The sequence below is a fragment of the Aspergillus karnatakaensis genome (genome assembly GCF_047715665.1).
Source record: "Aspergillus karnatakaensis strain CBS 102800 unplaced genomic scaffold BJY04scaffold_56, whole genome shotgun sequence".
In the NCBI taxonomy this organism is placed as follows: domain Eukaryota; kingdom Fungi; phylum Ascomycota; class Eurotiomycetes; order Eurotiales; family Aspergillaceae; genus Aspergillus; species Aspergillus karnatakaensis.
The window spans coordinates 38,505-58,873 of record NW_027395768.1 but is presented as its reverse complement, the minus strand read 5'-3'; the positions used below and the strand labels follow the sequence as shown (position 1 = coordinate 58,873).

The window sequence follows — 20,369 nt, the reverse complement described above, 5'->3', positions numbered from 1 at the left end:
TACTTATACTTGTCCTCTCCATGGAGTATACTTGGACTGCATTGAGAGGATCTTTGCGACCGAGCTCTCTGATTGGTTGATAAATTAAGGCCATGCCAAGCCTCCCGCGAGAGAATTGTGGCGCCTGATGAGAAAAGTCGCATGAGGTCATCCCCGTAAGGCATCATCATCATCACCATCTCCCCCTTTGTCCAGACCATCCACACGCGCGTAGGCAGCCACTAATCCACCTCACATAAGAATCCCGTCCATCGCCTCGTCGCAAAAGCACCACTGAATCGAGTATGGTGAACCGTGGCCCCTCCAACGGTTGCGTCACCTGCAAGCAACGACGCGTCAAATGCGACGAAGGGAAGCCCAGCTGTCGCAACTGTCAGCGCCTGAAGTTGGAATGCGGAGGCTACAAGACGAAGCTCAAGATCAAGGATGAGTCGCTCAAGTTCTTGCGACCAGTGGCCGAGCCCGACACGGCGGTGCCATTCTTCCTTCAGCACTACGCCAGCATGGAGGCTGACATCGAGTCAGCACGCGGCTACTTCGAGATGCTGGTCCCCGTCTACTCCTGGCAGAAGCAGAGCTCGCCTCTGTCATTGGCTGTCTCTGCGGTGGCTTCGGAGATCCTCTCCCTCTGGCGAGGAAACAACTTCCCCTCGCGACGAAACTCCTTTTACAACCAGGCCGTAGCCGCTCTCCGCGATACTCTCCAGGATCGCGACGAGCGCGGTAAACCGGCAACTATGCTGGCTATCTTGTCGCTGCAACTGCACGATAACCTTGCCGCTGTGTACAGCAGACAGCGGGCAACGCGGATTCACCACAACGGAGCCATGTCTTTGCTCCCACTCACGACCTCCGACTACATGAATCCCACAACCAGCGGATACGTTCGCAACTTTATAATCCACTCCGAGATATCCTCGGCGATGCGTCAGGAGCGACCGCTGAATAGTGTGGTGTACACCTGGATTTCCGACCGCGGTATGGCCGGCATTCCAGACAATCCCAGCGCCACCCTTGATACTATAGGCGCTTCTGTTGCCGAGTTCCAAGCGGGCTACAGGCAACTGTTGGAGCGAACTGGAACTATGCCATCTCCACAGCCAGATCTGAAAGCGTGGAGAGCCGGGGCAAAGAGCATCGACGATCAGCTCCTGCTTTGGGCAAAAACCGTCCCGGCCCATTGGCAACCCCTGCGCCTCATCAGTGGCCGTGACTTCGACCCGTCCATTATTACCTATCAATCCACCTGCGAAGTGTACTCATCCTGCCTGATTGGAAAGATCTGGAACCTATGGCGCGTTCAGCGCCTTTTGCTCGTCAGAATTGGTCTGAGCTCGCTGAACCTGGAACTAGACGTTGGACAATCGGTTCTTACAAAACAGGAGGTTCGCGAAAGGGAGGACGCCATGCTCGAGTATATCCAGACGCTCCAAGAACTGGTAGACGGCATTTGCTACAGCGTACCATTTTTTCTCGGCAATCGGGTCAAACCCTCTGGCATGAGCGACTTCACGGACTCGGCTATATTGCTTCCCGGCTCTTGTGGCCAGCCCGCGTCACCAGACCCTGGAAGATCGAGAATGAGATCCTCGCCATCGCCGGCGTCCAAGGAGGACCAAAATCGACGCCATATCATCGCCCAAGGCCATTGGCACATTATGAACCCCCTCAGTCGGCTGTTGATGCTGTTCGCAGAAGACGGCGGCTCGCTCAAAGCGAATCTTCTCAGACCTGGGCAGCATAAGTGGATTGGCGAGCAGTTCTTGCGTGTTATGCCCTTGCTGAACATACAGCCCGGTGGGAAGAGTGCGGAGCAAATGGCGAGGGTGGTTCGACAAGGCGCTTCGTTCATGAGTGGCCCGTAGCGGACGCGAGGGAGGCATAGAGCTTTCTAGTTGCACATTCCTCACATTCAGAGGGTCCAGGCTCCAGGTTAGAAGACCGCTAGCGACGACCTTTGGACTTACCTCGGGAGGATTTAGGCAAGAGACCCCTAGCGCAAATTGATCGCCCAGTGGAGGGCTCTGGCTGGTTGTGCTCTTCTACCCCGATGGACATGGATGTGAGTAGACTCGATCTGCTTCTGAGCTCCCCACCATCGAGGCTAATGAATTGCACCAGCCATCGTTTGCTTGTACTCTGTGCTTGACGCAAATGCTGTTGCCAAAGAGTGATCACCAGTGCATGTCACGGTCCATTTACCATTGTCAAAGTCACTCTACCACCAAGTCAGCCGCCTATCGGGTCTGTCACCGTGAGGGAATTTCCAACTTCGAAGAGTGCCTTAGCAACTCCGGCAATGAAGCTCCTGATTCCAGGGGCAAAGCCGGTGAAGTTATCCATGGCGGATATGTCAAGGACATTGAAAAGCCTTTCCGACATGGTTGCCGTAACACCGATCAGGGTCCATAAGGCTATTATGACCACCGGCTATGATCCCGCCACGCCAACCAATGTTGACAAGGCTTTGTAGTGTTGCAAGTAGAAAGGAGAGGGACTTGACAAGGCTCGAGTGAGTGCTTTGGGGGAAACGCAGCCCAAGCGTACTCGGGTAGAAGTGATGAGAAATGTCTAAGGAAATAAATTCATTAAGAAGGGTATCAAGAGCATTAGTGGGATAATATGTACAAATAGTTTTTCGATTTCCCCAGTCGACCAGTCCCCCCTCACGAAGAACCCCTATCTCCGCCATCCCTCCGCGAGGTGATGGAGAACCGATCCTCCACTATGATGCGCTCCTGGCTGACATGCGGCGCCTCGTTGCCCTTGACGTTGCCCATCATGATGTAGGACGAAGCTCGTTCCCGTCCGCGACGGGTCCCGCGCGTGCCGCTTTTGCTGGCTGATGATACTGTCCAGCCAGCTCGTCGCTGGCGGTCGGTCGTATGGTCCATGCTGGACCAGAGCCGGGGTGCAAGGCGGTTGATCAGAGGCGGGAGAGCAGTCGCTGACGCCGTGATGATGGCGACATTCACTTCGGCGCTGGAAATCGTATGGCCGATGTTGTAGCTGCGGTCGGGGTTGTTGGGTCGGAATCGATTCGCATAGACGCCTAGGCGGGCAATGCCTATTGCAGTGACGCTGGGAACAGTTAGGGAGTTGCATCTGGCAGGAAGACTACTCGAAACTTACATGACACCCATACTCAATACTGCAATGATGGCGATCTTCTTCCGGCGATTCATCTGCAGGTGCCACACCACAATCGTCGGAATACACAGCACCCATATGTCCGTCACGATTGTCAACGCTCCAGATCCCAGGAAGAATCCAACTTGGTCAATGCAGCTTCCACCCTTGACTAGTTTACCGTCCTTCATGCCGTTCTCTGCGCCAGCGGCCTGTTGCGCTGCTAGGTCCATTGCCGGGTAGTCGTACATGTAGTGCAGGGGGGTGCATTGGAGAAGGTCGGCGAAGAAGATGGCAAGTGAGAGCGCCAGATTGACCCAGAAAAGGATGTGAAGGTTCCAGCGGACGATGGGGCGACGGTCCTCGAGGCGGAAGATGAACAGGATGACGGATGCTTTCACGATAGCGAGGATCGGGTTGTACAGTAATTGATTGGCGAGGTTGTACTTCTGGACTTTGATCTTCTCGTCGATCGTTTGTTCGGGGATGTCCCAGCTGTGGTAACCGGAGTAGGAGAGTTTCGTGTCTACAGAGGGTCGGATCATTAGTACTTGAGCAGGAAAGTCGACGGAGAACGTACATATATACACCGTGTATCCTTGCCCTACTGCAAGTAGCTAGATTTGGGTCAGAACAGGCCTAAGGGAGCGACTGAGGGGCATACCCATGCGATGATGATCAAAACATCATCTACAATCTTTAGCATACGGTCGTCAAAGAACAGTAGGAGCAATAACCCACCCCAGCCAAATTGTCTAATAATATATCGGGAGTACGCTCGCAGCATGAGCGCCAATGTGCTGAGGATCGGGAACAGCAGGATGATGGCGAGCGCTTCGGTTTGCACATTATCGGCCATGGTGGGCGAGTATCAGATATTATAGAGGCTTCCCCTGAGGTACAATAAGCATCAGGCAACGAACCGGTATGATCCTGCAGCAAAAACGCTCAGACAGACTGATTGAAGCGTATCTGTGGGTGTCAACAGTGCATTGTGCTGGTCTTTAGAAGGTTGCACTCGCAGTGATCGACATGGCCCGAGAGGGCATATTTCGGAGCAATTCAGAAGGTTCGACTCTAGTATAATAGTAGAAGTTTGTTGTCCCGAAGCCAATCGGGCTCGCCGGCTTTACTCCAACAACTTCCTAACCAATCTCCGTAATTCGGATACCGGGCCAGTTTGATAGGTGGATTCACGGAAGAATCCAAGGCAGCCCCCCGGGGGAAGGCGATTTGGGGACGGAAATGAATTCAGTGGGGATCAAGGTTGGTAGTTCAGGGTAGTTCAGCATGGATGTTTTTATATTGGCTGCGCCCTGAATCCACACGGCACTTGAAACCTTCGTCCCAGCACTTTAGACATGATTGGGGCCTTTCTAAGCAAAAGCCACCCCGAAGGATCTCCAATCTCGATGCCCGCCATAGATCTTTCCCCTTTTTATCATATTGCCTAACTTAAATCTAGCGAGACTCTCGCGCTCGTTCGGTACCACGAGCGAAGTTCTCTGATCCCTGTCCTGCCTCTGCTTGAACGGCAAAATGAGATTCGTATTTCTCGTTCTCGCTACGAGCCTCACGACCACCGCCAGTGACCCTTCGGGGCGTCTGGCCAGCACTGTTTCCTCCCAGGGAAAGGAGTACTTTGACTTTGAGACTGTGCAGCTGCTGCCGGCCGATCTGCAGAAACTGAATGAGTCTGATGCTGCCCTTTTCGACTTTGACTCGCCCAATGGCCAGGTCGATAATTCCCCGCGGTCATTTTCTCTCTGCAAGGTCTTTCCGGGTGACCTCCTGTGGCCATCGAGGATTATCTGGGGTTTGTTGGACATGGTCACTGGAGGTGCCTTGATCAAGGGTGTTCCTCGTGCATCGACATGTTACAGTGGTCCTGGTTACGATGCCGCTGACTGCGAGTACCTGACCTCCCAGTGGACAGGTTCTTATTTCCAGTATGTACTGCTCTACCTTTGCGAAATGGTCATGATTAACACTGCCACAGCTTGGATGACCCGATTGAGATGTTGTCGCCGGTGTATCAGGGTCTCACATGCGAGCCCACCACTGACCCCGATGCAAAGTGCACGATGGGTGGTTTTCCCCACTATGTCATCAACGCCACCAATGTCGCTCAAATCCAGCTGGGCATTAACTTTGCTCGCAACACGGGTGTCCGGCTGGTCGTGAAGAACACCGGCCACGACTTCTCCGGCAAGTCGGGTGGTGCAGGGTCCCTGAGTATCTGGACGCACAACCTCAAGGGAATTAAGCACATTGAAAACTACAGCGCTCCGGGCACGGATTGGACTGGACCTGCTTTCAAGGCGGGATCTGGCGTTGCAGCCTATGAGATCTACAAGGCTGCGCAGGACCACGGGCTGATGGTTGTTGGCGGAGAGGGTCAGGTACGTTGGCATGAGCTTGTTCCTCTTTGATTACTTACACTAATCATTGCTCTAGACTGTCGGCGTAATGGGTAAGACTTGAAGAGTCCACTCACTCTACGAGATACTAATCATATGACAGGCGGTTATGTTCAAGGAGGCGGGCATTCGCCGCTCAGCTCCATCCACGGCATGGCGGCCGACCAGGTTCTATCGATGGAAGTTGTCACTCCAGACGGACGCTTTCGAACGGCCTCCTTCACGGAGAACGAGGAACTGTTCTGGGCTCTTCGCGGTGGTGGGGGCAGCACCTTTGGGGTGGTGACCTCAGTCACCGTCAAAGCGTACCCAACCATCCCCGTTACAACCTCGACCTTTACTTTTTCCACGGGCGGCGAGATCACCTACAGCAACTTCTGGAAGGGAGTCCGAGCCTACCTGGACTATTTCATTGAGCACTCCGACCTCGGAATCTACTCCTACTTCTTCATCCTGCCCTCCAACGGTCAGTTCACCTTCCTCATGCAGCCATTTGTTGCTCCCAACAAGACGTTGGAGGAGACCAACGCCATTCTTGCGCCATGGTTCCAACAGCTTAACGATCTCAATATCACATTTACCCCAACTACCACCTACTTCGATAACTTTTACGACGCATGGCTCGAATCCTTCCCCCTTGAGGTGGTGCAGAAGACGCACGTCGCCACCGGCTCCCGTCTGTTCCCCAGGGAGAACTTTGAGAGTGAGTCTATCCTCGATAAGACCTTTGATGCCATCAAGGCATCCTCCGACGCAGGCCTAGTGTTGATTGCCTTCAACATGGCCCCGACTCTCGAGCGAGGCGGAAACCCTGACAACGCGGTCGGTCCTGCGTGGCGAAAAGCCGTGATGCACGCCCTTTCCAGCGTCAATTGGGCAGCCAATGCTACCACCGAGGAGATCAAGGCTGCCCGGCATGATTTCACGTACAAGCACATGCAGCGGTGGAGAGACGTGAGTCCTGGGGCAGGAGCCTATCTTGGAGAGTCCGACCGTATGGAACCCAACTTCCAACAAGAGTTTTACGGCTCGAATTACCCTCGCCTCCTTGCTTTGAAGCGGAAGCTAGATCCCTTTGATGTTTTCTATGCTGCGACCGCGGTTGGGAGCGAGCGGTGGGAGGTGGTGACTGAGAACGGCCTTCCGCATGAAAATGGTAGGCTGTGTCGCGTCCTCTAGATGTTTTTCTTTCAAAGCCCTTGCAAATGCATTAATATATATCGAGGGGAGGATACTTTGTTGTTACATTCTCTATACATCATGTATATATCTTGTTCAAGGCCACCATTGCCATGGGCCGTGTCATATAAATAATCTTGGTTAATCTATCCGCCCCGCGTTATCTGAACAAAGGATATGCCTTTTATGCTAAAAGGCACCGGAGCATTCCCCGGAACAAGTACTGCAGTCTGCAGGTGATCGGACTCATCGGAGGGCCTCCGGCATCCCCGCCTTTTCCCCAGCCTCTCCGCACTTCCAAGACTCTATTACTCCAACTTCCAGGATCCATCATCACTTCCTCGGGCCGGGGGAGCTTTATCTTACATCTCAGGACCTTTGCGATCTTGTATCTCTGTTAAGCTGCACATTCCTCGTGATGGAATCCAAGGGTCGCCACAGCGGCGAGTCCACACCGGTCGAGCAACTGGAAAAGATCTCAGCCCAGCAAGCCCACGATGAGCTGGCTCGTACAGTGCCGCAGGAGGAGTTCAACAGAATATTACGAAAGGTCGACATTCGAGTCATTCCCATCCTCGCGCTCCTCTACCTATTGAGCTTCTTGGACCGAGGTGCTTCCTCCAATCTCTTTTCAGGATCGGGGCAGAGGCTAATTGAAATGTCAGGGAGCATTGGAAATGCAAACATTCAGGGACTGTCGGAAGACCTTGGTTTGATGGGACAGCAGTACAACTGGTTGGTATGCGCCCGGTAGAGTACCACCAAACTAACATCTGTCGCAGGTGCTTGACGATCTTCTTCTTCCCATACTCCTTTTTCGAACCAGTCTGCAACTTGCTGCTGGTTCGTCTTAAGCCGAGCGTATGGTTACCGTCGATCGTCATGGCGTGGGGTACGTGGACTGGCATTGCGACCGGTGGAGGTTCTAACCTTGGGTAGGAATCGTCATGACTCTCACCGGGATTGTACAAGGCTACTCGGGACTCCTGGCTGCTCGATTCTTTCTCGGTACGGTGCTTATTGATCTGCATGTTCTGAATGCTTATCAACAGTGATGCGATAGGACTGACCGAAGCTGGACTTTGTGAGCGCTCTAACCTGTTCATCATTCAGACCACGACTGACCAGACATAGTTCCGGGATTGGCGTTCTATGTCTCGCTGTGGTATGTGATAGTCATCTAGGAACGATCGAATCGCTAAGAGAAAAGGTATCCACGGTCAAATGCACAGTTTCGACTCGCATTGATCTTTGCCTCTGCCTCTATGGCAGGCGCATTCTCCGGCCTGCTCGCGTATCTGATCGTCAAAATGGACGGAGTTGGAAATCTGGAAGGATGGCGATGGATGTAAGATTCATGATCCCACTACACTCTTCTAGATCTGCTACTGACATCTAATAGCTTCATTCTCGAGGGCCTGTTGACGGTCATCGCCGCTGTAGCATCGTTCTGGCTCATCTGGGACGACCCTAAAACGGCCACCTTTCTGACAGAATATGAAAAAGATGCTCTGATTGCGAGCCTGCACTACACCACTGCTGGTCAAACACCTCAAACTCAATCAGGCGAACAGAAAGACTCCCACTGGAAGCAGGTTAAGGCCGCGCTCCTGGACTGGCAGGTTAGTATGCCATCCGTCATTCTGGAATTCGCCGGACTGACACATTTGAACAGACGTACTTCCACTGTCTCGGTTACTGGGGAGTGGTAAGTCTTCAACCCCCCAATGGGAGATCGATAGCTGACGGTATTAGGCAACCGCCGTGTATGCTCTCTCGCTCTTCCTTCCCACCATCATCAGGGGCCTAGGTTACTCTGCCGCCCTTGCCCAACTCTTGACAATTCCCATCTATGCTGCTGCCACGATCTGCTGTATTGCGGTCGGATACTACGCCGACAAGACCGCCCAGCGGAGCTTCTTTACGATCGCCTGTTACATCACGATTCTGATCGGGTATATCATTGCTGTCGCGCCTCCACGTTTCATTCCAGGACTAATATATGCGGGTTGCTTTATCGCCGCCTGTGGGATGTATCCAGGTGCGTCCCCCGCTAGTTCCCTCTAACTACACCTTTTTCTGACACGCAATAGCAATCCCCGGACTGTTGGCCCTATCGTCAAACAACTGGGCACCGGACGCAAAACGAGCCGTCGGCATCGCAATCCAGATTGGCTTTGGCACCATGGGTGGCGCGGCTGCCTCCAACTTCTATCGGAGTTCTGATTCCCCCCGATACCGCCTCGGCCACTCGCTTGTTTTGGCTTTTACTGCGTTAGGTCTGGCGGCTATAGTTATCTACTATATTACGTGCAAGAGGTTGAATGCCAAGCGGGAGGCCATGCAGGATAGCGAGGACGGGGATAGAGAAGAGTGGGCGGCCATGGGCGATAAAGCACCGAACTTTAGGTATAGGGTTTGATTTTGGTATGACTCATGGCAGGACATATTATACGTATACCTGGAAAGGAGGAGGGGGGCATCAAAAGGAAGGATATTAGCTGACCGATATAGAAACCTCTGCAGGGAAGGACAAGAGCGAGTACAGCTTTGGTCAAGCATAGATCAATGCATTGAGAAAGAATTAACTAGTACCACAACTCCCACTTGAACCCAAAGTCATCTAGCCTCGGGTAGGTGTCAGCACAATAGCCATGTCTAGGGACGAGACAGTTGAAATAATAGACCAAGTAGTCAATGCCTAGCAGTCTCGAAGCATCAAACACCTCGAGGGACGCATTTGTAGCAGGTGTACCTTCCTGAGTACATATAGTTCACCATCATCTCCAAACTGCGCGACGAGATCGAGCCCTCTAACGGAATGTGCTCGATGGATGCGTCGGCGGATACGCGAGTAAAACGTGACGACCAGTAGCAGAGAATATCTCTGTGCACGCAAAAGTTCCCTCCATCGCGTGTAGAGAGACAGATATCCCTTGCCTCATGGTTTACAACAGACAGTCCGAGTCGGCGGAGGATAGTTGATCGCAGCGCAGGGGGCAGCTCCTCGGACAGGAAATTAACGCACTCCGCCCCAGAGAGCACCAGGAATCTCTCAGCAGTAAGGGCAGCCTTGTCATCAAAATCAATAATTCGTGAGCTCCAGTAGTAGCCCGCTACACACTGCAGCCAGAGGGGAAGGCACATCGATTGAATACCGAGGGCTCGTTCGGTTTCGCAGACCGTTAGCAGCTCTCTGAGGGCTCCTGCTCGCTGCTTCTGAAGAGCGCATGTCACTTGCGTATCATCTGCCTTGCACTTATGCAATCTACCAAAAAAAGCTCTGTGAGGCTTCTTATCCCTCATCATGTCCTTTAGCAGACCGGAAATGGCGGCCTTCTTCCTCCCACCTTCAATGTTGGGGGTCGTGATTGTGTGTTTAATTGTGTCCTCGGGCTGCATCACGCCGAAGTCGGCGCCGAGTATCACTTGCAGAATGTCGGAATGCCCGCCAGCCACTGCTCTTGTAAGAGCATGATCTGGCAGCTTTGTACGATGCCAGGATAGCTCACAGTCAGACATTATCCTTCCAATTAGGTGACGAAGGACAGGTCGATTAGGGCGATCGATGGCAGTGGTCAGCACATCTCTAAGCGCCGACTCAGGCGTAAACGGGCTGCAGACCTTGTATCGAGGACCTGTGTGAAGCATCTGAAAGAGGTCGAATCTTCCTGAGTCACCAGCGACTGTAGGAGCTCTAGATGTTGGCAATCTTTCATTCATGGGCTCTCAGAGCTCGGATGGGCATTTGTAGCAGTGCCGATTGCATGGCTGCCGTTGACAGGTGGTAATAGAGTGATTAAGTGTATGTTCTAGAAAACATCTTATAGAGCGAGAACTTGTCATTTCATTGAGGAGCTTGCATATATCATACACGCAAGTACAAAGACATCTCGACTCGCAATGCTGAGACATCTCAGACAAAGATCCATTCAGAGTATAGTTAAAGCCCAGAAATCCATCTGGGTTCACGAAACAAATTGTCCTTTACCCCCCTAGCAGAGCTTGACCTTGACTGTTTATTCTCTTCCTCACCACACTCTTTATATATCTCTGACAAACACCCACTCCAACTCCACTATCAAAGACTCGAGACAGATAAGTTGCTGTTTTGGATTGTCTTTTTTTACGCAATTTCTGGTCTCTCCTCGAATAACAATGCGACAGGGGTTGGGGACCGTCTGGCAATCTATTTGCCTGGGGGTAAGGTTCGGGGCCCACACCGTCAAGGGAACTACCGCTGTTGCGATTATTAAAACCTCTTCATCAAACGGGTAAGAGACTCAATCTATTTTAACAGAATAAATAATACTAAACGGCAATTATGATGTAGAGGCTTTTCGTCTCTTAGCAAGGATTCTGACTCCAGCAGGAGGAGCCAGTGCCTCCGCCATCCACCGGTTCGGCGGTCGCTTGTTGTTGTACTCCTCGGGAAACTTAAGATCATAGTGTGTGAGAACATACGCCATGATCATCTTCAACTCAAAATCGACCAAGAACCGCCCAGGGCAAGCGTGTTTGCCATGGCTAAAGGCAAGAAAGTCTGCGCTCGTGCTCACGAAGCTAAGGGTGTTGCTCTTGGCCGGGTCTGTTGCAGCTTCGCGCACGCGAGAGAATCGAAACGGGTCGTATTTGAAAGGATCCTCGTACGTCTCCTCGTCGAGCTGTGCGGGTTGGCTCAGAAAGGAGAAGACGGTTCCCTTGGGCAACTTGATTCCGGCGTCTGTTTCAACGCCATCAACCAGGACCTTGCGGAATACAGCTCTGCCTCCAAAGGAGTGGAGGCGCAGGGTCTCGCGTGCAACACTATCGGCCTTGACCATCTTAGAGACCTTGGCCTTGGTCCACTCGGTACTGTTGCCGAGGACCTGAGCCACCTCCTCCCGCAAGAGGGAGATGGTATTATACTCTGCGTCGGAGGCGAGGACATTGAGGAGAAGATTCGTTACTTGGAGACTGGTTTGATGCATCGAGCCAACGTTGGTCGCAGTCAGTCGGGCCGTGATGTTTTCCAGGTCATACAGCTCATGAGGCCTCTCCTTCTGAGCATATCGCAGCATCAACTGGAGATGATCTCGTGGCTCGACATGGTTCGGGTCGTCTTTGGCGTACTTGAGGGTCTCTAGGCGTTCGCGGTAGAGAGGCTCGAAATGTTTACGCACCTTTCGGTTCGCCAGTCGGGCCTTGAGACCAACGAGGGGACCGAAGATGGGACGTAGCACGGGAGGAGTCCCTCCTGTTACTCCTGCATTGATCACACACCCGTCGATTGCATCAAAGCTGTCCTTGATATACTGCTCATTGCGGCCTGTCGTTGCACATGTCCTGTCAGCGAACCTGGTCGTCCAGAGAAGATTCCAACTTACACAACGGCAGTCCGACGGTGAAGCGACTTGCCGCCTGAGCGACCACTTGCCGCGCGGTCTCCAGCAAATCTATGCTCTTCCAGTTGTCTTGGTCGGTGCCAAAATGCTTGTCAAAAGCCACCCCCAGCTCATCGTTCATCGCCGACACAATATTCTCTAGAACCAGGTTCAACTCGGTTTTAACCAGCAGTCCCTGCCAGGAATCGGAAATGTATTTCGAGTGACCGAGACTGTAATCGGCTTGGTCGAATTCGGCAAAGGCTTCACTAGGATTCATCACCGTTTCGGGCTGTTTCATCACCCATCGCATGGAGCTGGGCGGGAGTAGAAGCTCGTCGCGCGACCCAAACCCAGGCACAAACACAGCCTTGCCCTTTTTCAAGTACTGCCCACCCGATTAGTTTTGTCCGGATCAGCCTACGGGGAGAAACGCACGTTGTGGTAGGCTTCGTGGAAGAGAGACTGGCAGTCGGTCAGATATGCCAGCCGCGTCTTCAGGCTAAAGCTGGATTTCCCAGGCGGTTCACGGATGTAAGCAACGCCGGTCGGTTTGGGGGCGCGCAAGAAGAGGGCATTGATGAGATAGAGGAGCGTCGCGGGGAGGATCCCGTATAGGCTGAGCCCTAGCACGCTCTGGAGCCAGGGTAGACCCATCACCAACTCCATTTCCGAATAGTCAAGAACGAAGAGTCGTGAAGGCAATGAGCAGAGAGGGAGAGGGGGAATGGATGGTTTAAGTACACAGCCTTTGGGCCGACCGTCCCCATTTCCAATGAGATTGCTCCAATTTACAAGCCAATCAAAGCTTGGTTGTGCGCCTGATCTAGCCGCGAGAGGAATGGCATTTGCTCAGCCGCACGAGGGTGAGATTACAACTGGAGATTGGAGTTACAGCTTGCCCTGCCCATCCTTCTCCCTTTCGTCATCAAATGGGACCACCCTGGGTCTGACTGGCACCTTCAACATCTGTAGAGACACTGCCGGACAATAGATTGACTCCCATCGCTTTACCACCGCCCCGGGAAACATCTTGGGAAACTTGTTCACCATCAGATCCTCCAACTCGGGGGTCTCCATTGCGTCCTGTCGCTGGCGTTGAGCTGACATCTCCATCGCCATTCTGACTCGTGGCTCGCGGAGTTCCTGCACCTGTTGAAATATGGTTTGAATCTCCTCCGTCGCCAGGCGATCTACGCGAGGGCGAGACAGGGTGCGGACGAGACTGTTTGTCAGGGCAGCGGCGCTTTCGATCGCTTGGTTGCCTCCTTGCCCGATCACCACCGTCATCTATCCGCATTAGCAACATCGTGTTTTCAGGTGAAAACTCTCCTACTTACGTGGTGGCTCGCATCTCCGATCGTCATGATCCGACCTAAGTGCCATTTCTTGTGGATCCCTTCGCGCAGGGGAGTGTGGATGACGCGTTGGTGGCACTTGTACAAGTCGCCGAGCGTAAGCGATGGAGTGATCTTGTCATGCCAGTGTTCTTGTACGAGCCGTTGCTTATCCTCCTCGGTGAATCGCGGGACTTCGTCGTTTCTAAGCGACTTCCCCAGGTTTTGCGCAAGAGCAAAATATGTCTTGTTTGGCGCCCCAGTGCCCACGAGGAGGGAGAAGTGTTTGTTCAGCCCGAACCCCAAGAAGCCCGATGGAAGTTCAGGGATAATCGGACACACACCGAAAAGGCAGGCGTAGGTGGTAGCAATGTCTGCCTCTGTCAGTATTCTGTTTGTGTGGGACATCCACAAACATACGACCATCCCCATACTCCTCGCCGACCCCGAGCTCTGTTGCCTGGCGGACCATTTCCTGCCGCACGCGCGAATGTGTCCCATCGGCTCCTATGACAAGGTCTCCGCGATACGTTGATCCATCCACTGTGACCACCTCGACAGATTCTTCCAGCTGGCGGATGGTCTCGACCCGTTTCTGTGGCAAGAGCTTTGATTTGTCCGAGATCTGGTCATACATCGCCTGCAGCACAGTTGATCGCTCGAACCATATCATTGGATACCCGTGTCTGCGAAACATTAATTGTCGTTTACAGAGCAAGAGAGGAGCCGTACCGCTCGGTGGACATGTTCGCCATGCCGTCCGCCGATGCTATTGTCTCTCCATCTGCATTCCAGAAGGCCATAGTGTTCGCCACATCCTGAGTTTGCTCAAGCAGGCTCTCGTAGCATCCCAGTTGGTCGAGGATTCGCAGACCGTTTGGCAACATGATAATACCAGCGCTGGCCTGAGCGACAATCTCATCATACGCTTCAAGGAGGACGTAGTCAACGCCCGTCCTATCCAGCATGAGGGCCAGAGCCAGGCCGGCAAAGCCACTGCCGACAATAATGACCTTGCAGGGTCGAAGATTTAAAGATGCCATTGCGAGAAGGATATTTGAGTGCCAAACTGAACTTTCAGCCGATCTGGCTGAGATCGAAGAGCTTTATATACCAGAGCATCGTGCAGTCAGCCCACCTCGGCGATGACTCTTTTCCTTCGAGGCCTGCTGCGCCATGAATAGTCCGGGGCATAAGTGGGCAACCGCACGCCTTATCGTGGTGGATCCAAAGACGCTAGGGCTAAGGAATGGCGTGCTGAAACAGCCCCCTATTGAATGACTCATTCGGACGCCTTAACCAACATTGACGGCTCGCCAGGCCACCAGCATCAGGTACGCCTGACCCGTGTCTGAACCCGTTGATCAACATCTCAGAAACACCCTGTTCAATGTTCAATCTCCCTATTGCCCTGTCCTTTCCCGTGCGAGAGTGACGATTCGTGTCCTGCCCTATTATCTCGCAAGCCAAACCAGGGATGTGCATGCTGGTCTTTTGTTCATATATCATGGACTTCAGTCGAGTGGTGCGCCTTGCAACACGTGGCAGAGCTGGACCTTATCAACAGGGGACCGCCACCCGGAGAAATGCTATCATTGTATAAGCCACGGCTAGACTAATACTGTTTCAAGCGGGATGATCGAGGGCAATTGTTTGTTAAACCCGAAATTCTTGGGTTGCATGAATTTCCCATGGACAGGGGCAAAGTAAAAGGAGCTTCTTGGCCCAAGGTCTATTGAATTATTGGAAGTTTACCCATTAATGCCCCGGGAGGTTGATATCCTTTCCATCTACTCTATGGACCGAGGGTTCTCTTTCTGGTGAATTGCGGCTTGACTCCCTGAAATTCGAAATAGAACTATCACTTTCTGCGAGACTTGTGAAGCGAGGTTCTAAACCCTGGGGTAGTTATGCGGTTGTTACAACGCTCTAGGACAATGTATTAGAGCTTTTGACAGAGGCTTCTCCTTTCCACCTGGCTGCGAGAGATAAGCCCCCCACGCTTCATAACAGAAGCATACCCGTTCAGCTGTGGTGTCGAACAACCACCTTGGAACCATGCACGTAAGGCTCCGTTAGATCATGACCATGTGCCGTGGAGGAACCGGAGTCGGGGTGTGAGATCGTTTTAGGATCCTTGAGGCATGTGGGAGGTGATATCCCTAACTCCACCACCAAAGCTTTATGTTCTACTACTAGAAGCTCCAGTGATAGATGCCACAAAAGGACGAGATAAGTAGCACCCTAGCTGTGAAAACGCTATTTCCTCACGCTATATACCTAGCCCAAAGCCTCGGGCCTCCGAATTCCACGACATTGGCTATCAAATATCATTTCCAGCCCACCAAAGCCCCTGGGAATAGCCAGTGCAAGCCAACCTCGAATTCCAACGCGAATGCTTGTTAACCTTGTCACTACGCATGGTCCGAATCCGTTGTATCCACCGCAGCGCCTGTATTAGCCCCGGTAGAGATTACGAAACAGTTCCGCGTGCTCGTCAAGTACCAGCGGCCTTGCAGTAGGCGTCATTTTGCTGCTGCAGCACGATGAGGTCCGGATGGTCAGGGCACGGATGGTAGCAGCTGAATGGAAGATATTAGATTTTGATTGTATCAAGTGGCGTGAAGTCATATAAGGGTACTATCTACGGGAAGATGACGCTAAGAGCAGGACTTACACTATGATGCCGGTGGTCGTATCGCAGCGACAGGCCCAGTCAGTGGGCTGCAGGCATCAAGTTGGATTTGGCTGTCTTGGACGCACGCATCAACAATGCTATCAAAGATCAAGTTAGAACTGGTCCTAGACCGGACTTGACGTGGCTTGTCACAACACAACGTACTTTTGGGATGCGCAGCTGAATGGAGCATCCTGGGCGCGAACACAGTTATAGGTCGCAGCTAGCGTAAGGAGCATCGATGAAATGCGCATTTTGAGTCGTTGTTCATTCCTGGTGGTGGACAGTAGGAGGACAAAAGCAGGGGTGGGAAAGCGAGTGCTTTATATGTTCTAACCAGAGGCTAAGGTAATGGATGAGTGTGTGCGCGTGAAGGTGTTTGCAAGGGTCCATGGCTGTAGAATATGCAGCCAGCTGTTTCGAGCACTGATAGTTGGCGTTGTACAACGCTTTAACCATTCACAGGCCCCCGATCTTCAATTGAACTGCCTTTCGGCTGCGCTGCTTGTCGAATGAAGTCTTTGGCCAGTTGGAATATTTGTCACCAGCAAGGGAAGGGTCACGCTTAAGGGCCAGAGCCGATTGTAAGGGTTACTTGCTGATCAAGTGGAGATATGCAGTACAGGAAACACAAAGTGTGAACATCATAATGCTTGCTCCTGTCTCGACCGAGTCACAGCTATATTCACGACAGACCTATAGGCCATGTACTATACGGGGGGAAGATTGGAAAGTGTTCAAAAGATAAGACGAAGATTGCCATTCAACATCTGCGCGTCAAGTACTCAACAACTCCGTTGGCTCACGAGCTGATCCGAACTCATATAATCTCTTAGCAGGGGCCTCTTTAACCGGTGTCTGAGTTTGAGCATGAGAAAGATTTCTACTCATCTGACTCAGGATTTCCCTCCTCTGTCTCCGTTCCCAGATCGCCCAGCCCGCCAACACCAGCTAGATAACAAGCAAGGGTATTCCTACTGCAGAGCCAACCGGCACCGCTGTATGTGTATCGGAGGGGCAGTCAGTTTGAGATCCGACGTCGCCGGTTGTATCTATTCTCAGAAAGAATCTCAGCGTCAGCATTACACTACACTGCATCTCATCCGTATTTGCTTGTCCATCCGCATTCACACTCTCTAGCCAATAAAGCCTTCCAGCCCCATACTCTAGACTAAAAATGGGCAAGCGCAATGCAGGTTGCTGACAAGTGGGTCATGGAGCAACACATACATAATTGGCTGATCTCGACTCCATCATGGTGGAGAGCATGCGGGTGTATGACGCCACTACCAGGTATATAGAAATTGGTTGAAGGTGAAAATCATGAGTGAATACCCGCAATTCGGGAGCTAGTGACTGCTATAAGAATCGGCATGCAGCTGCTGATTTCGCGTTCGGCTTCAAGGGTTATTGCAACATCGCTCTTCAATTCTCAGCAAGGCACATATTGGACGTACGATACGACGTTCCACTAGAAGGGAATTTTTGCTCCAACTGACTACTCATCAAGATCCAGAAACTCAATCAAGATGGTCAAGACACTCCAGTTTGCCGACAAGCAGGTCCCCGTCCCCGGGTTCGGCGCGATGGGCCTAAATTCTTCCATGGGAACGGACTTTGACTATGAGCAGTCTGAGCCAGTGCTCCTGAAAGCCATCGAGCTTGGATGCACCTTCTGGGATACCGCGGTCGCCTACAAGCAGGGTGAGAACGAAAGGATTCTTGGTGAATTCATCAAGAAGCATAATGTCCGCGACAGGGTTTTCGGTGAGAGATATTCGTTTACTTGTCCTTTGCTGTGTCCGCTCCAGTGGCTTACCTATGTGCGCGCCTTCATGCAGTTGCCTCCAAGTGTGGATTCGATGTCTTTGGCCCAGAACGCAAGGTCACCAACTCGGCCGCTCACATCAGGGAATATATCGAAGGGACGATTGACAGGCTTGGTTTCGCCCCTGATCTTTACTACCTACATCGCATTGATCCCAGTACGTATATGACGGAGATCTCGGAGGGAGATCAACCTTCCTGTCGCCTAAGGGTGGTGGTCACTAACCTAATAACGATTCGAATAGACACCCCTCTGGAAGAGTCCATCGGCACTCTGGATGAACTCCGTCGCACGGGAAAAACCAAGTATATTGGTCTATCTGAATGCTCTGCCGCGACCTTGCGCAAGGCACATGCCAGTTCGTCTCCCTCCAAACGTAAGAAACAGGCCTGCTAATTAAGAATACCTTTCTAGTCGCCAAAATTGACGCCGTGCAAGCCGAGTACTCTGCATTTGAAACACTGCATGAGACAACTGGGCTGATCAAAACAGCAAAGGAACTAGGCGTGGCCTTTGTAGCTTTCAGCCCGCTGGGACACGGGTGGCTGGTCGATGACTTCCAGTTCAAGTCGCCTGATGACTTTGCGCCTACTGACTTTCGACGCACCGGTACGTTGGGCTTGCCCTGGCACCCGCTCAAGGTTCTGTACATGTGCTAATTCCCTTCGGGTTCGTTAGTCCCCAAGTTCCAAGGCGAGAACTTCTACAAGAACAAAGCGATTGTCGACGAGATCAAGAAGCTGGCAACCAGGAAGGGATGCACGGTTGCACAAATCGCCCTCGCATGGGTTGCTGCGCAGGGGTTGATTACTATTCCAGGAACCACAAAGGCTTCACGGTTAGAGGAAAACTGGGCATCTCGGGACATTGTGCTGACGGAGGAAGAGCTGGAGGAGATGCACAAGATCGTGGATGAGGCTAAGCCGACTGGTGATAGGTTCGCTCCCATCTTCCAGTCGATGGTTGGGCATTGAGGCGGTGAATAGACGGTGTGGAATCATTCATGTCATTCCGCCCATTTATTGACATTAAATCTTTCAACTACCATGTGCCCTGCCAGGACCGTCTTGTAAACAGCGGCCTCTCATTCCTTTGCGCCCTCCAGTAATCGGTAGAACGACCAAGCTCTTCACATCCGCGCAGAACCCATCCCCAGCTGCGAGCGAACGACTCCGTCACCTCCCAGCCCGCCGCAACCCATGGATCACTCCAAACAATGATCCCCGTCTGATCGGCATGTACGCGCCCATGCCCCTTCATGTCCAGGCACAGCTGCAGCTCATCATACGACTCGCCGGCTAGGATCAGGTTATCTCTCATCTGTGGGATAGGGAGCAAATCGAGCCATGGATGGTGCGGCACCGTGCGCTGAACGATCGTGGCCCGGAGGCAAGGAGGCAGGGAGGCGTCGAAGTCTCGGTGATTGTGATAATCTCGATCAGCATGCCACGGGCCCGACAGGTTGAACGGCGAAATTGCATCGTCTTCGACCATTTGCTCCGACGAAAGACCGAGGACAGCCATGTTCTGCACGAGGGCCTTCATGAAGTTGAATTGCATTAAATGGAGGAGCAGGTCGGTCCGCGGGGAGGGGAGCGCGTATTGCGTGTAGACTAGGGTTTCGAAATGGTGTAGGAGATGCTTTGTTCTGGTCGATTCGGGCCCTAGAATGTGGGCTTGCCCGATTGCAGCTAGGAGAGATGGGGTTGTCATGCTCTCCATGTTATTATTCTTATTTTTACAATTATGTGACCGTTGGTTAATCTGCGAGTGTTCTTCTTCTTCTTCTTCCACCTCAGGCGATAGCCTGCTCGTGTTGGTGTTAACCTTGTCTAGCTTTCTTCGCAGACCTGTTCGCAGCAGTGTCAGCCAAGTTCAAGAAGGCAGTTGGTGGACTTACGTAGAGCCCTCTGATTCAAGCGGTTCTGGACCTTCCTGCGCTGCTTGCGATCAGCAATCCCGGACCAATCATCCTGGGGCTGTCCCGTGAATCGCTCGGAAAACTGCGATAAAAGGATCGGGGGAGCCTCCGCTGTAGGTGCATGAGCGTTATTCTCTTGATCAGGGCGAGAGGATGACATTGTAGGTATGGTAATCGATGACGGACTGCCATCTGCAGGCGGATGACAGGCGGCAATGTACTTATAAGTGAAATTTGCACGGGCTCCACTGATCAAAATCAGGTCAACACCAATGAGAGCAGACTGCAATGGCCCACATGTCATACACCTGCATAAAGCCAAGCCTTGAACCGTGGTTATATGGGAGTGCGTCTCAGAACCTGGACTTCTAGCATGAGTGACGGACCGAAACCCCATATACCAGTCCAGTATACGTCGTGGAGGAAAGATGAAGATAGGGCGGAATGGAATATATATCCAACGACCTAGACTTTATATTTCGGCATAGCTCTGACCATGGATTGAACTAGCTCGC

At 52.4% G+C, this 20,369-nt stretch overlaps 9 protein-coding genes across 9 annotated transcripts; 4 read left to right on the top strand and 5 right to left on the bottom strand.

Moving 5' to 3' along the window:
* The first annotated feature begins 182 nt into the window (after positions 1-182).
* Positions 183-2,139, top strand: BJY04DRAFT_128513 (Zn(II)2Cys6 transcription factor domain-containing protein). The gene is made up of 2 exons (XM_073708444.1): positions 183-2,062; positions 2,122-2,139. The coding sequence occupies exon 1, from the start codon at positions 285-287 to the stop codon at positions 1,863-1,865; it is 1,581 nt and encodes a 526-aa protein (XP_073567178.1). The 5' UTR covers positions 183-284; the 3' UTR covers positions 1,866-2,062; positions 2,122-2,139.
* Positions 2,110-4,140, bottom strand: BJY04DRAFT_230667 (uncharacterized protein). Its single transcript, XM_073719339.1, has 5 exons — positions 3,871-4,140; positions 3,794-3,819; positions 3,710-3,746; positions 3,133-3,655; positions 2,110-3,081 (listed from the first exon to the last, which is right to left on the bottom strand). The coding sequence occupies exons 1-5, from the start codon at positions 3,986-3,988 to the stop codon at positions 2,667-2,669; spliced, it is 1,119 nt and encodes a 372-aa protein (XP_073567177.1). The 5' UTR covers positions 3,989-4,140; the 3' UTR covers positions 2,110-2,666.
* Positions 4,141-4,561: 421 nt separating this feature from the next.
* Positions 4,562-6,728, top strand: BJY04DRAFT_230663 (uncharacterized protein; the record flags this gene model as incomplete). Its single annotated transcript, XM_073719338.1, has 3 exons — positions 4,562-5,078; positions 5,129-5,535; positions 5,653-6,728. The coding sequence occupies exons 1-3, from the start codon at positions 4,669-4,671 to the stop codon at positions 6,726-6,728; spliced, it is 1,893 nt and encodes a 630-aa protein (XP_073567176.1). The 5' UTR covers positions 4,562-4,668.
* Positions 6,729-7,146: 418 nt separating this feature from the next.
* On the top strand, positions 7,147-9,150 carry BJY04DRAFT_230661 (major facilitator superfamily domain-containing protein; the record flags this gene model as incomplete). Its single annotated transcript, XM_073719337.1, has 11 exons — positions 7,147-7,339; positions 7,394-7,463; positions 7,511-7,620; positions 7,668-7,736; positions 7,792-7,812; positions 7,863-7,893; positions 7,939-8,076; positions 8,131-8,350; positions 8,404-8,436; positions 8,484-8,769; positions 8,822-9,150. The coding sequence occupies 11 exons, from the start codon at positions 7,147-7,149 to the stop codon at positions 9,148-9,150; spliced, it is 1,500 nt and encodes a 499-aa protein (XP_073567175.1).
* Positions 9,151-9,446: 296 nt separating this feature from the next.
* BJY04DRAFT_222109 (BTB/POZ domain-containing protein) lies at positions 9,447-10,250 on the bottom strand (the record flags this gene model as incomplete). The annotated part of the gene is made up of 1 exon (XM_073717301.1): positions 9,447-10,250. One exon carries the CDS (start codon positions 10,248-10,250, stop codon positions 9,447-9,449), a length of 804 nt encoding a protein of 267 aa, XP_073567174.1.
* Positions 10,251-10,425: 175 nt separating this feature from the next.
* On the bottom strand, positions 10,426-12,794 carry BJY04DRAFT_198254 (cytochrome P450). The gene is made up of 3 exons (XM_073712586.1): positions 12,530-12,794; positions 12,095-12,479; positions 10,426-12,036 (listed from the first exon to the last, which is right to left on the bottom strand). The coding sequence occupies exons 1-3, from the start codon at positions 12,758-12,760 to the stop codon at positions 11,051-11,053; spliced, it is 1,602 nt and encodes a 533-aa protein (XP_073567173.1). The 5' UTR covers positions 12,761-12,794; the 3' UTR covers positions 10,426-11,050.
* BJY04DRAFT_198250 (FAD-dependent oxidoreductase) lies at positions 12,795-14,634 on the bottom strand. The gene is made up of 4 exons (XM_073712585.1): positions 14,161-14,634; positions 13,849-14,114; positions 13,432-13,802; positions 12,795-13,381 (listed from the first exon to the last, which is right to left on the bottom strand). Exons 1-4 carry the CDS (start codon positions 14,469-14,471, stop codon positions 12,983-12,985), a joined length of 1,347 nt encoding a protein of 448 aa, XP_073567172.1. The 5' UTR covers positions 14,472-14,634; the 3' UTR covers positions 12,795-12,982.
* Positions 14,635-17,634: 3,000 nt separating this feature from the next.
* On the top strand, positions 17,635-19,071 carry BJY04DRAFT_230653 (NADP-dependent oxidoreductase domain-containing protein; the record flags this gene model as incomplete). The annotated part of the gene is made up of 5 exons (XM_073719336.1): positions 17,635-17,872; positions 17,947-18,090; positions 18,178-18,291; positions 18,348-18,542; positions 18,612-19,071. 5 exons carry the CDS (start codon positions 17,635-17,637, stop codon positions 18,905-18,907), a joined length of 987 nt encoding a protein of 328 aa, XP_073567171.1. The 3' UTR covers positions 18,908-19,071.
* BJY04DRAFT_209959 (bZIP transcription factor) lies at positions 18,975-20,014 on the bottom strand (the record flags this gene model as incomplete). Its single annotated transcript, XM_073714193.1, has 2 exons — positions 18,975-19,783; positions 19,834-20,014. 2 exons carry the CDS (start codon positions 20,012-20,014, stop codon positions 18,975-18,977), a joined length of 990 nt encoding a protein of 329 aa, XP_073567170.1.
* Between the last annotated feature and the right edge of the window lie 355 nt (positions 20,015-20,369).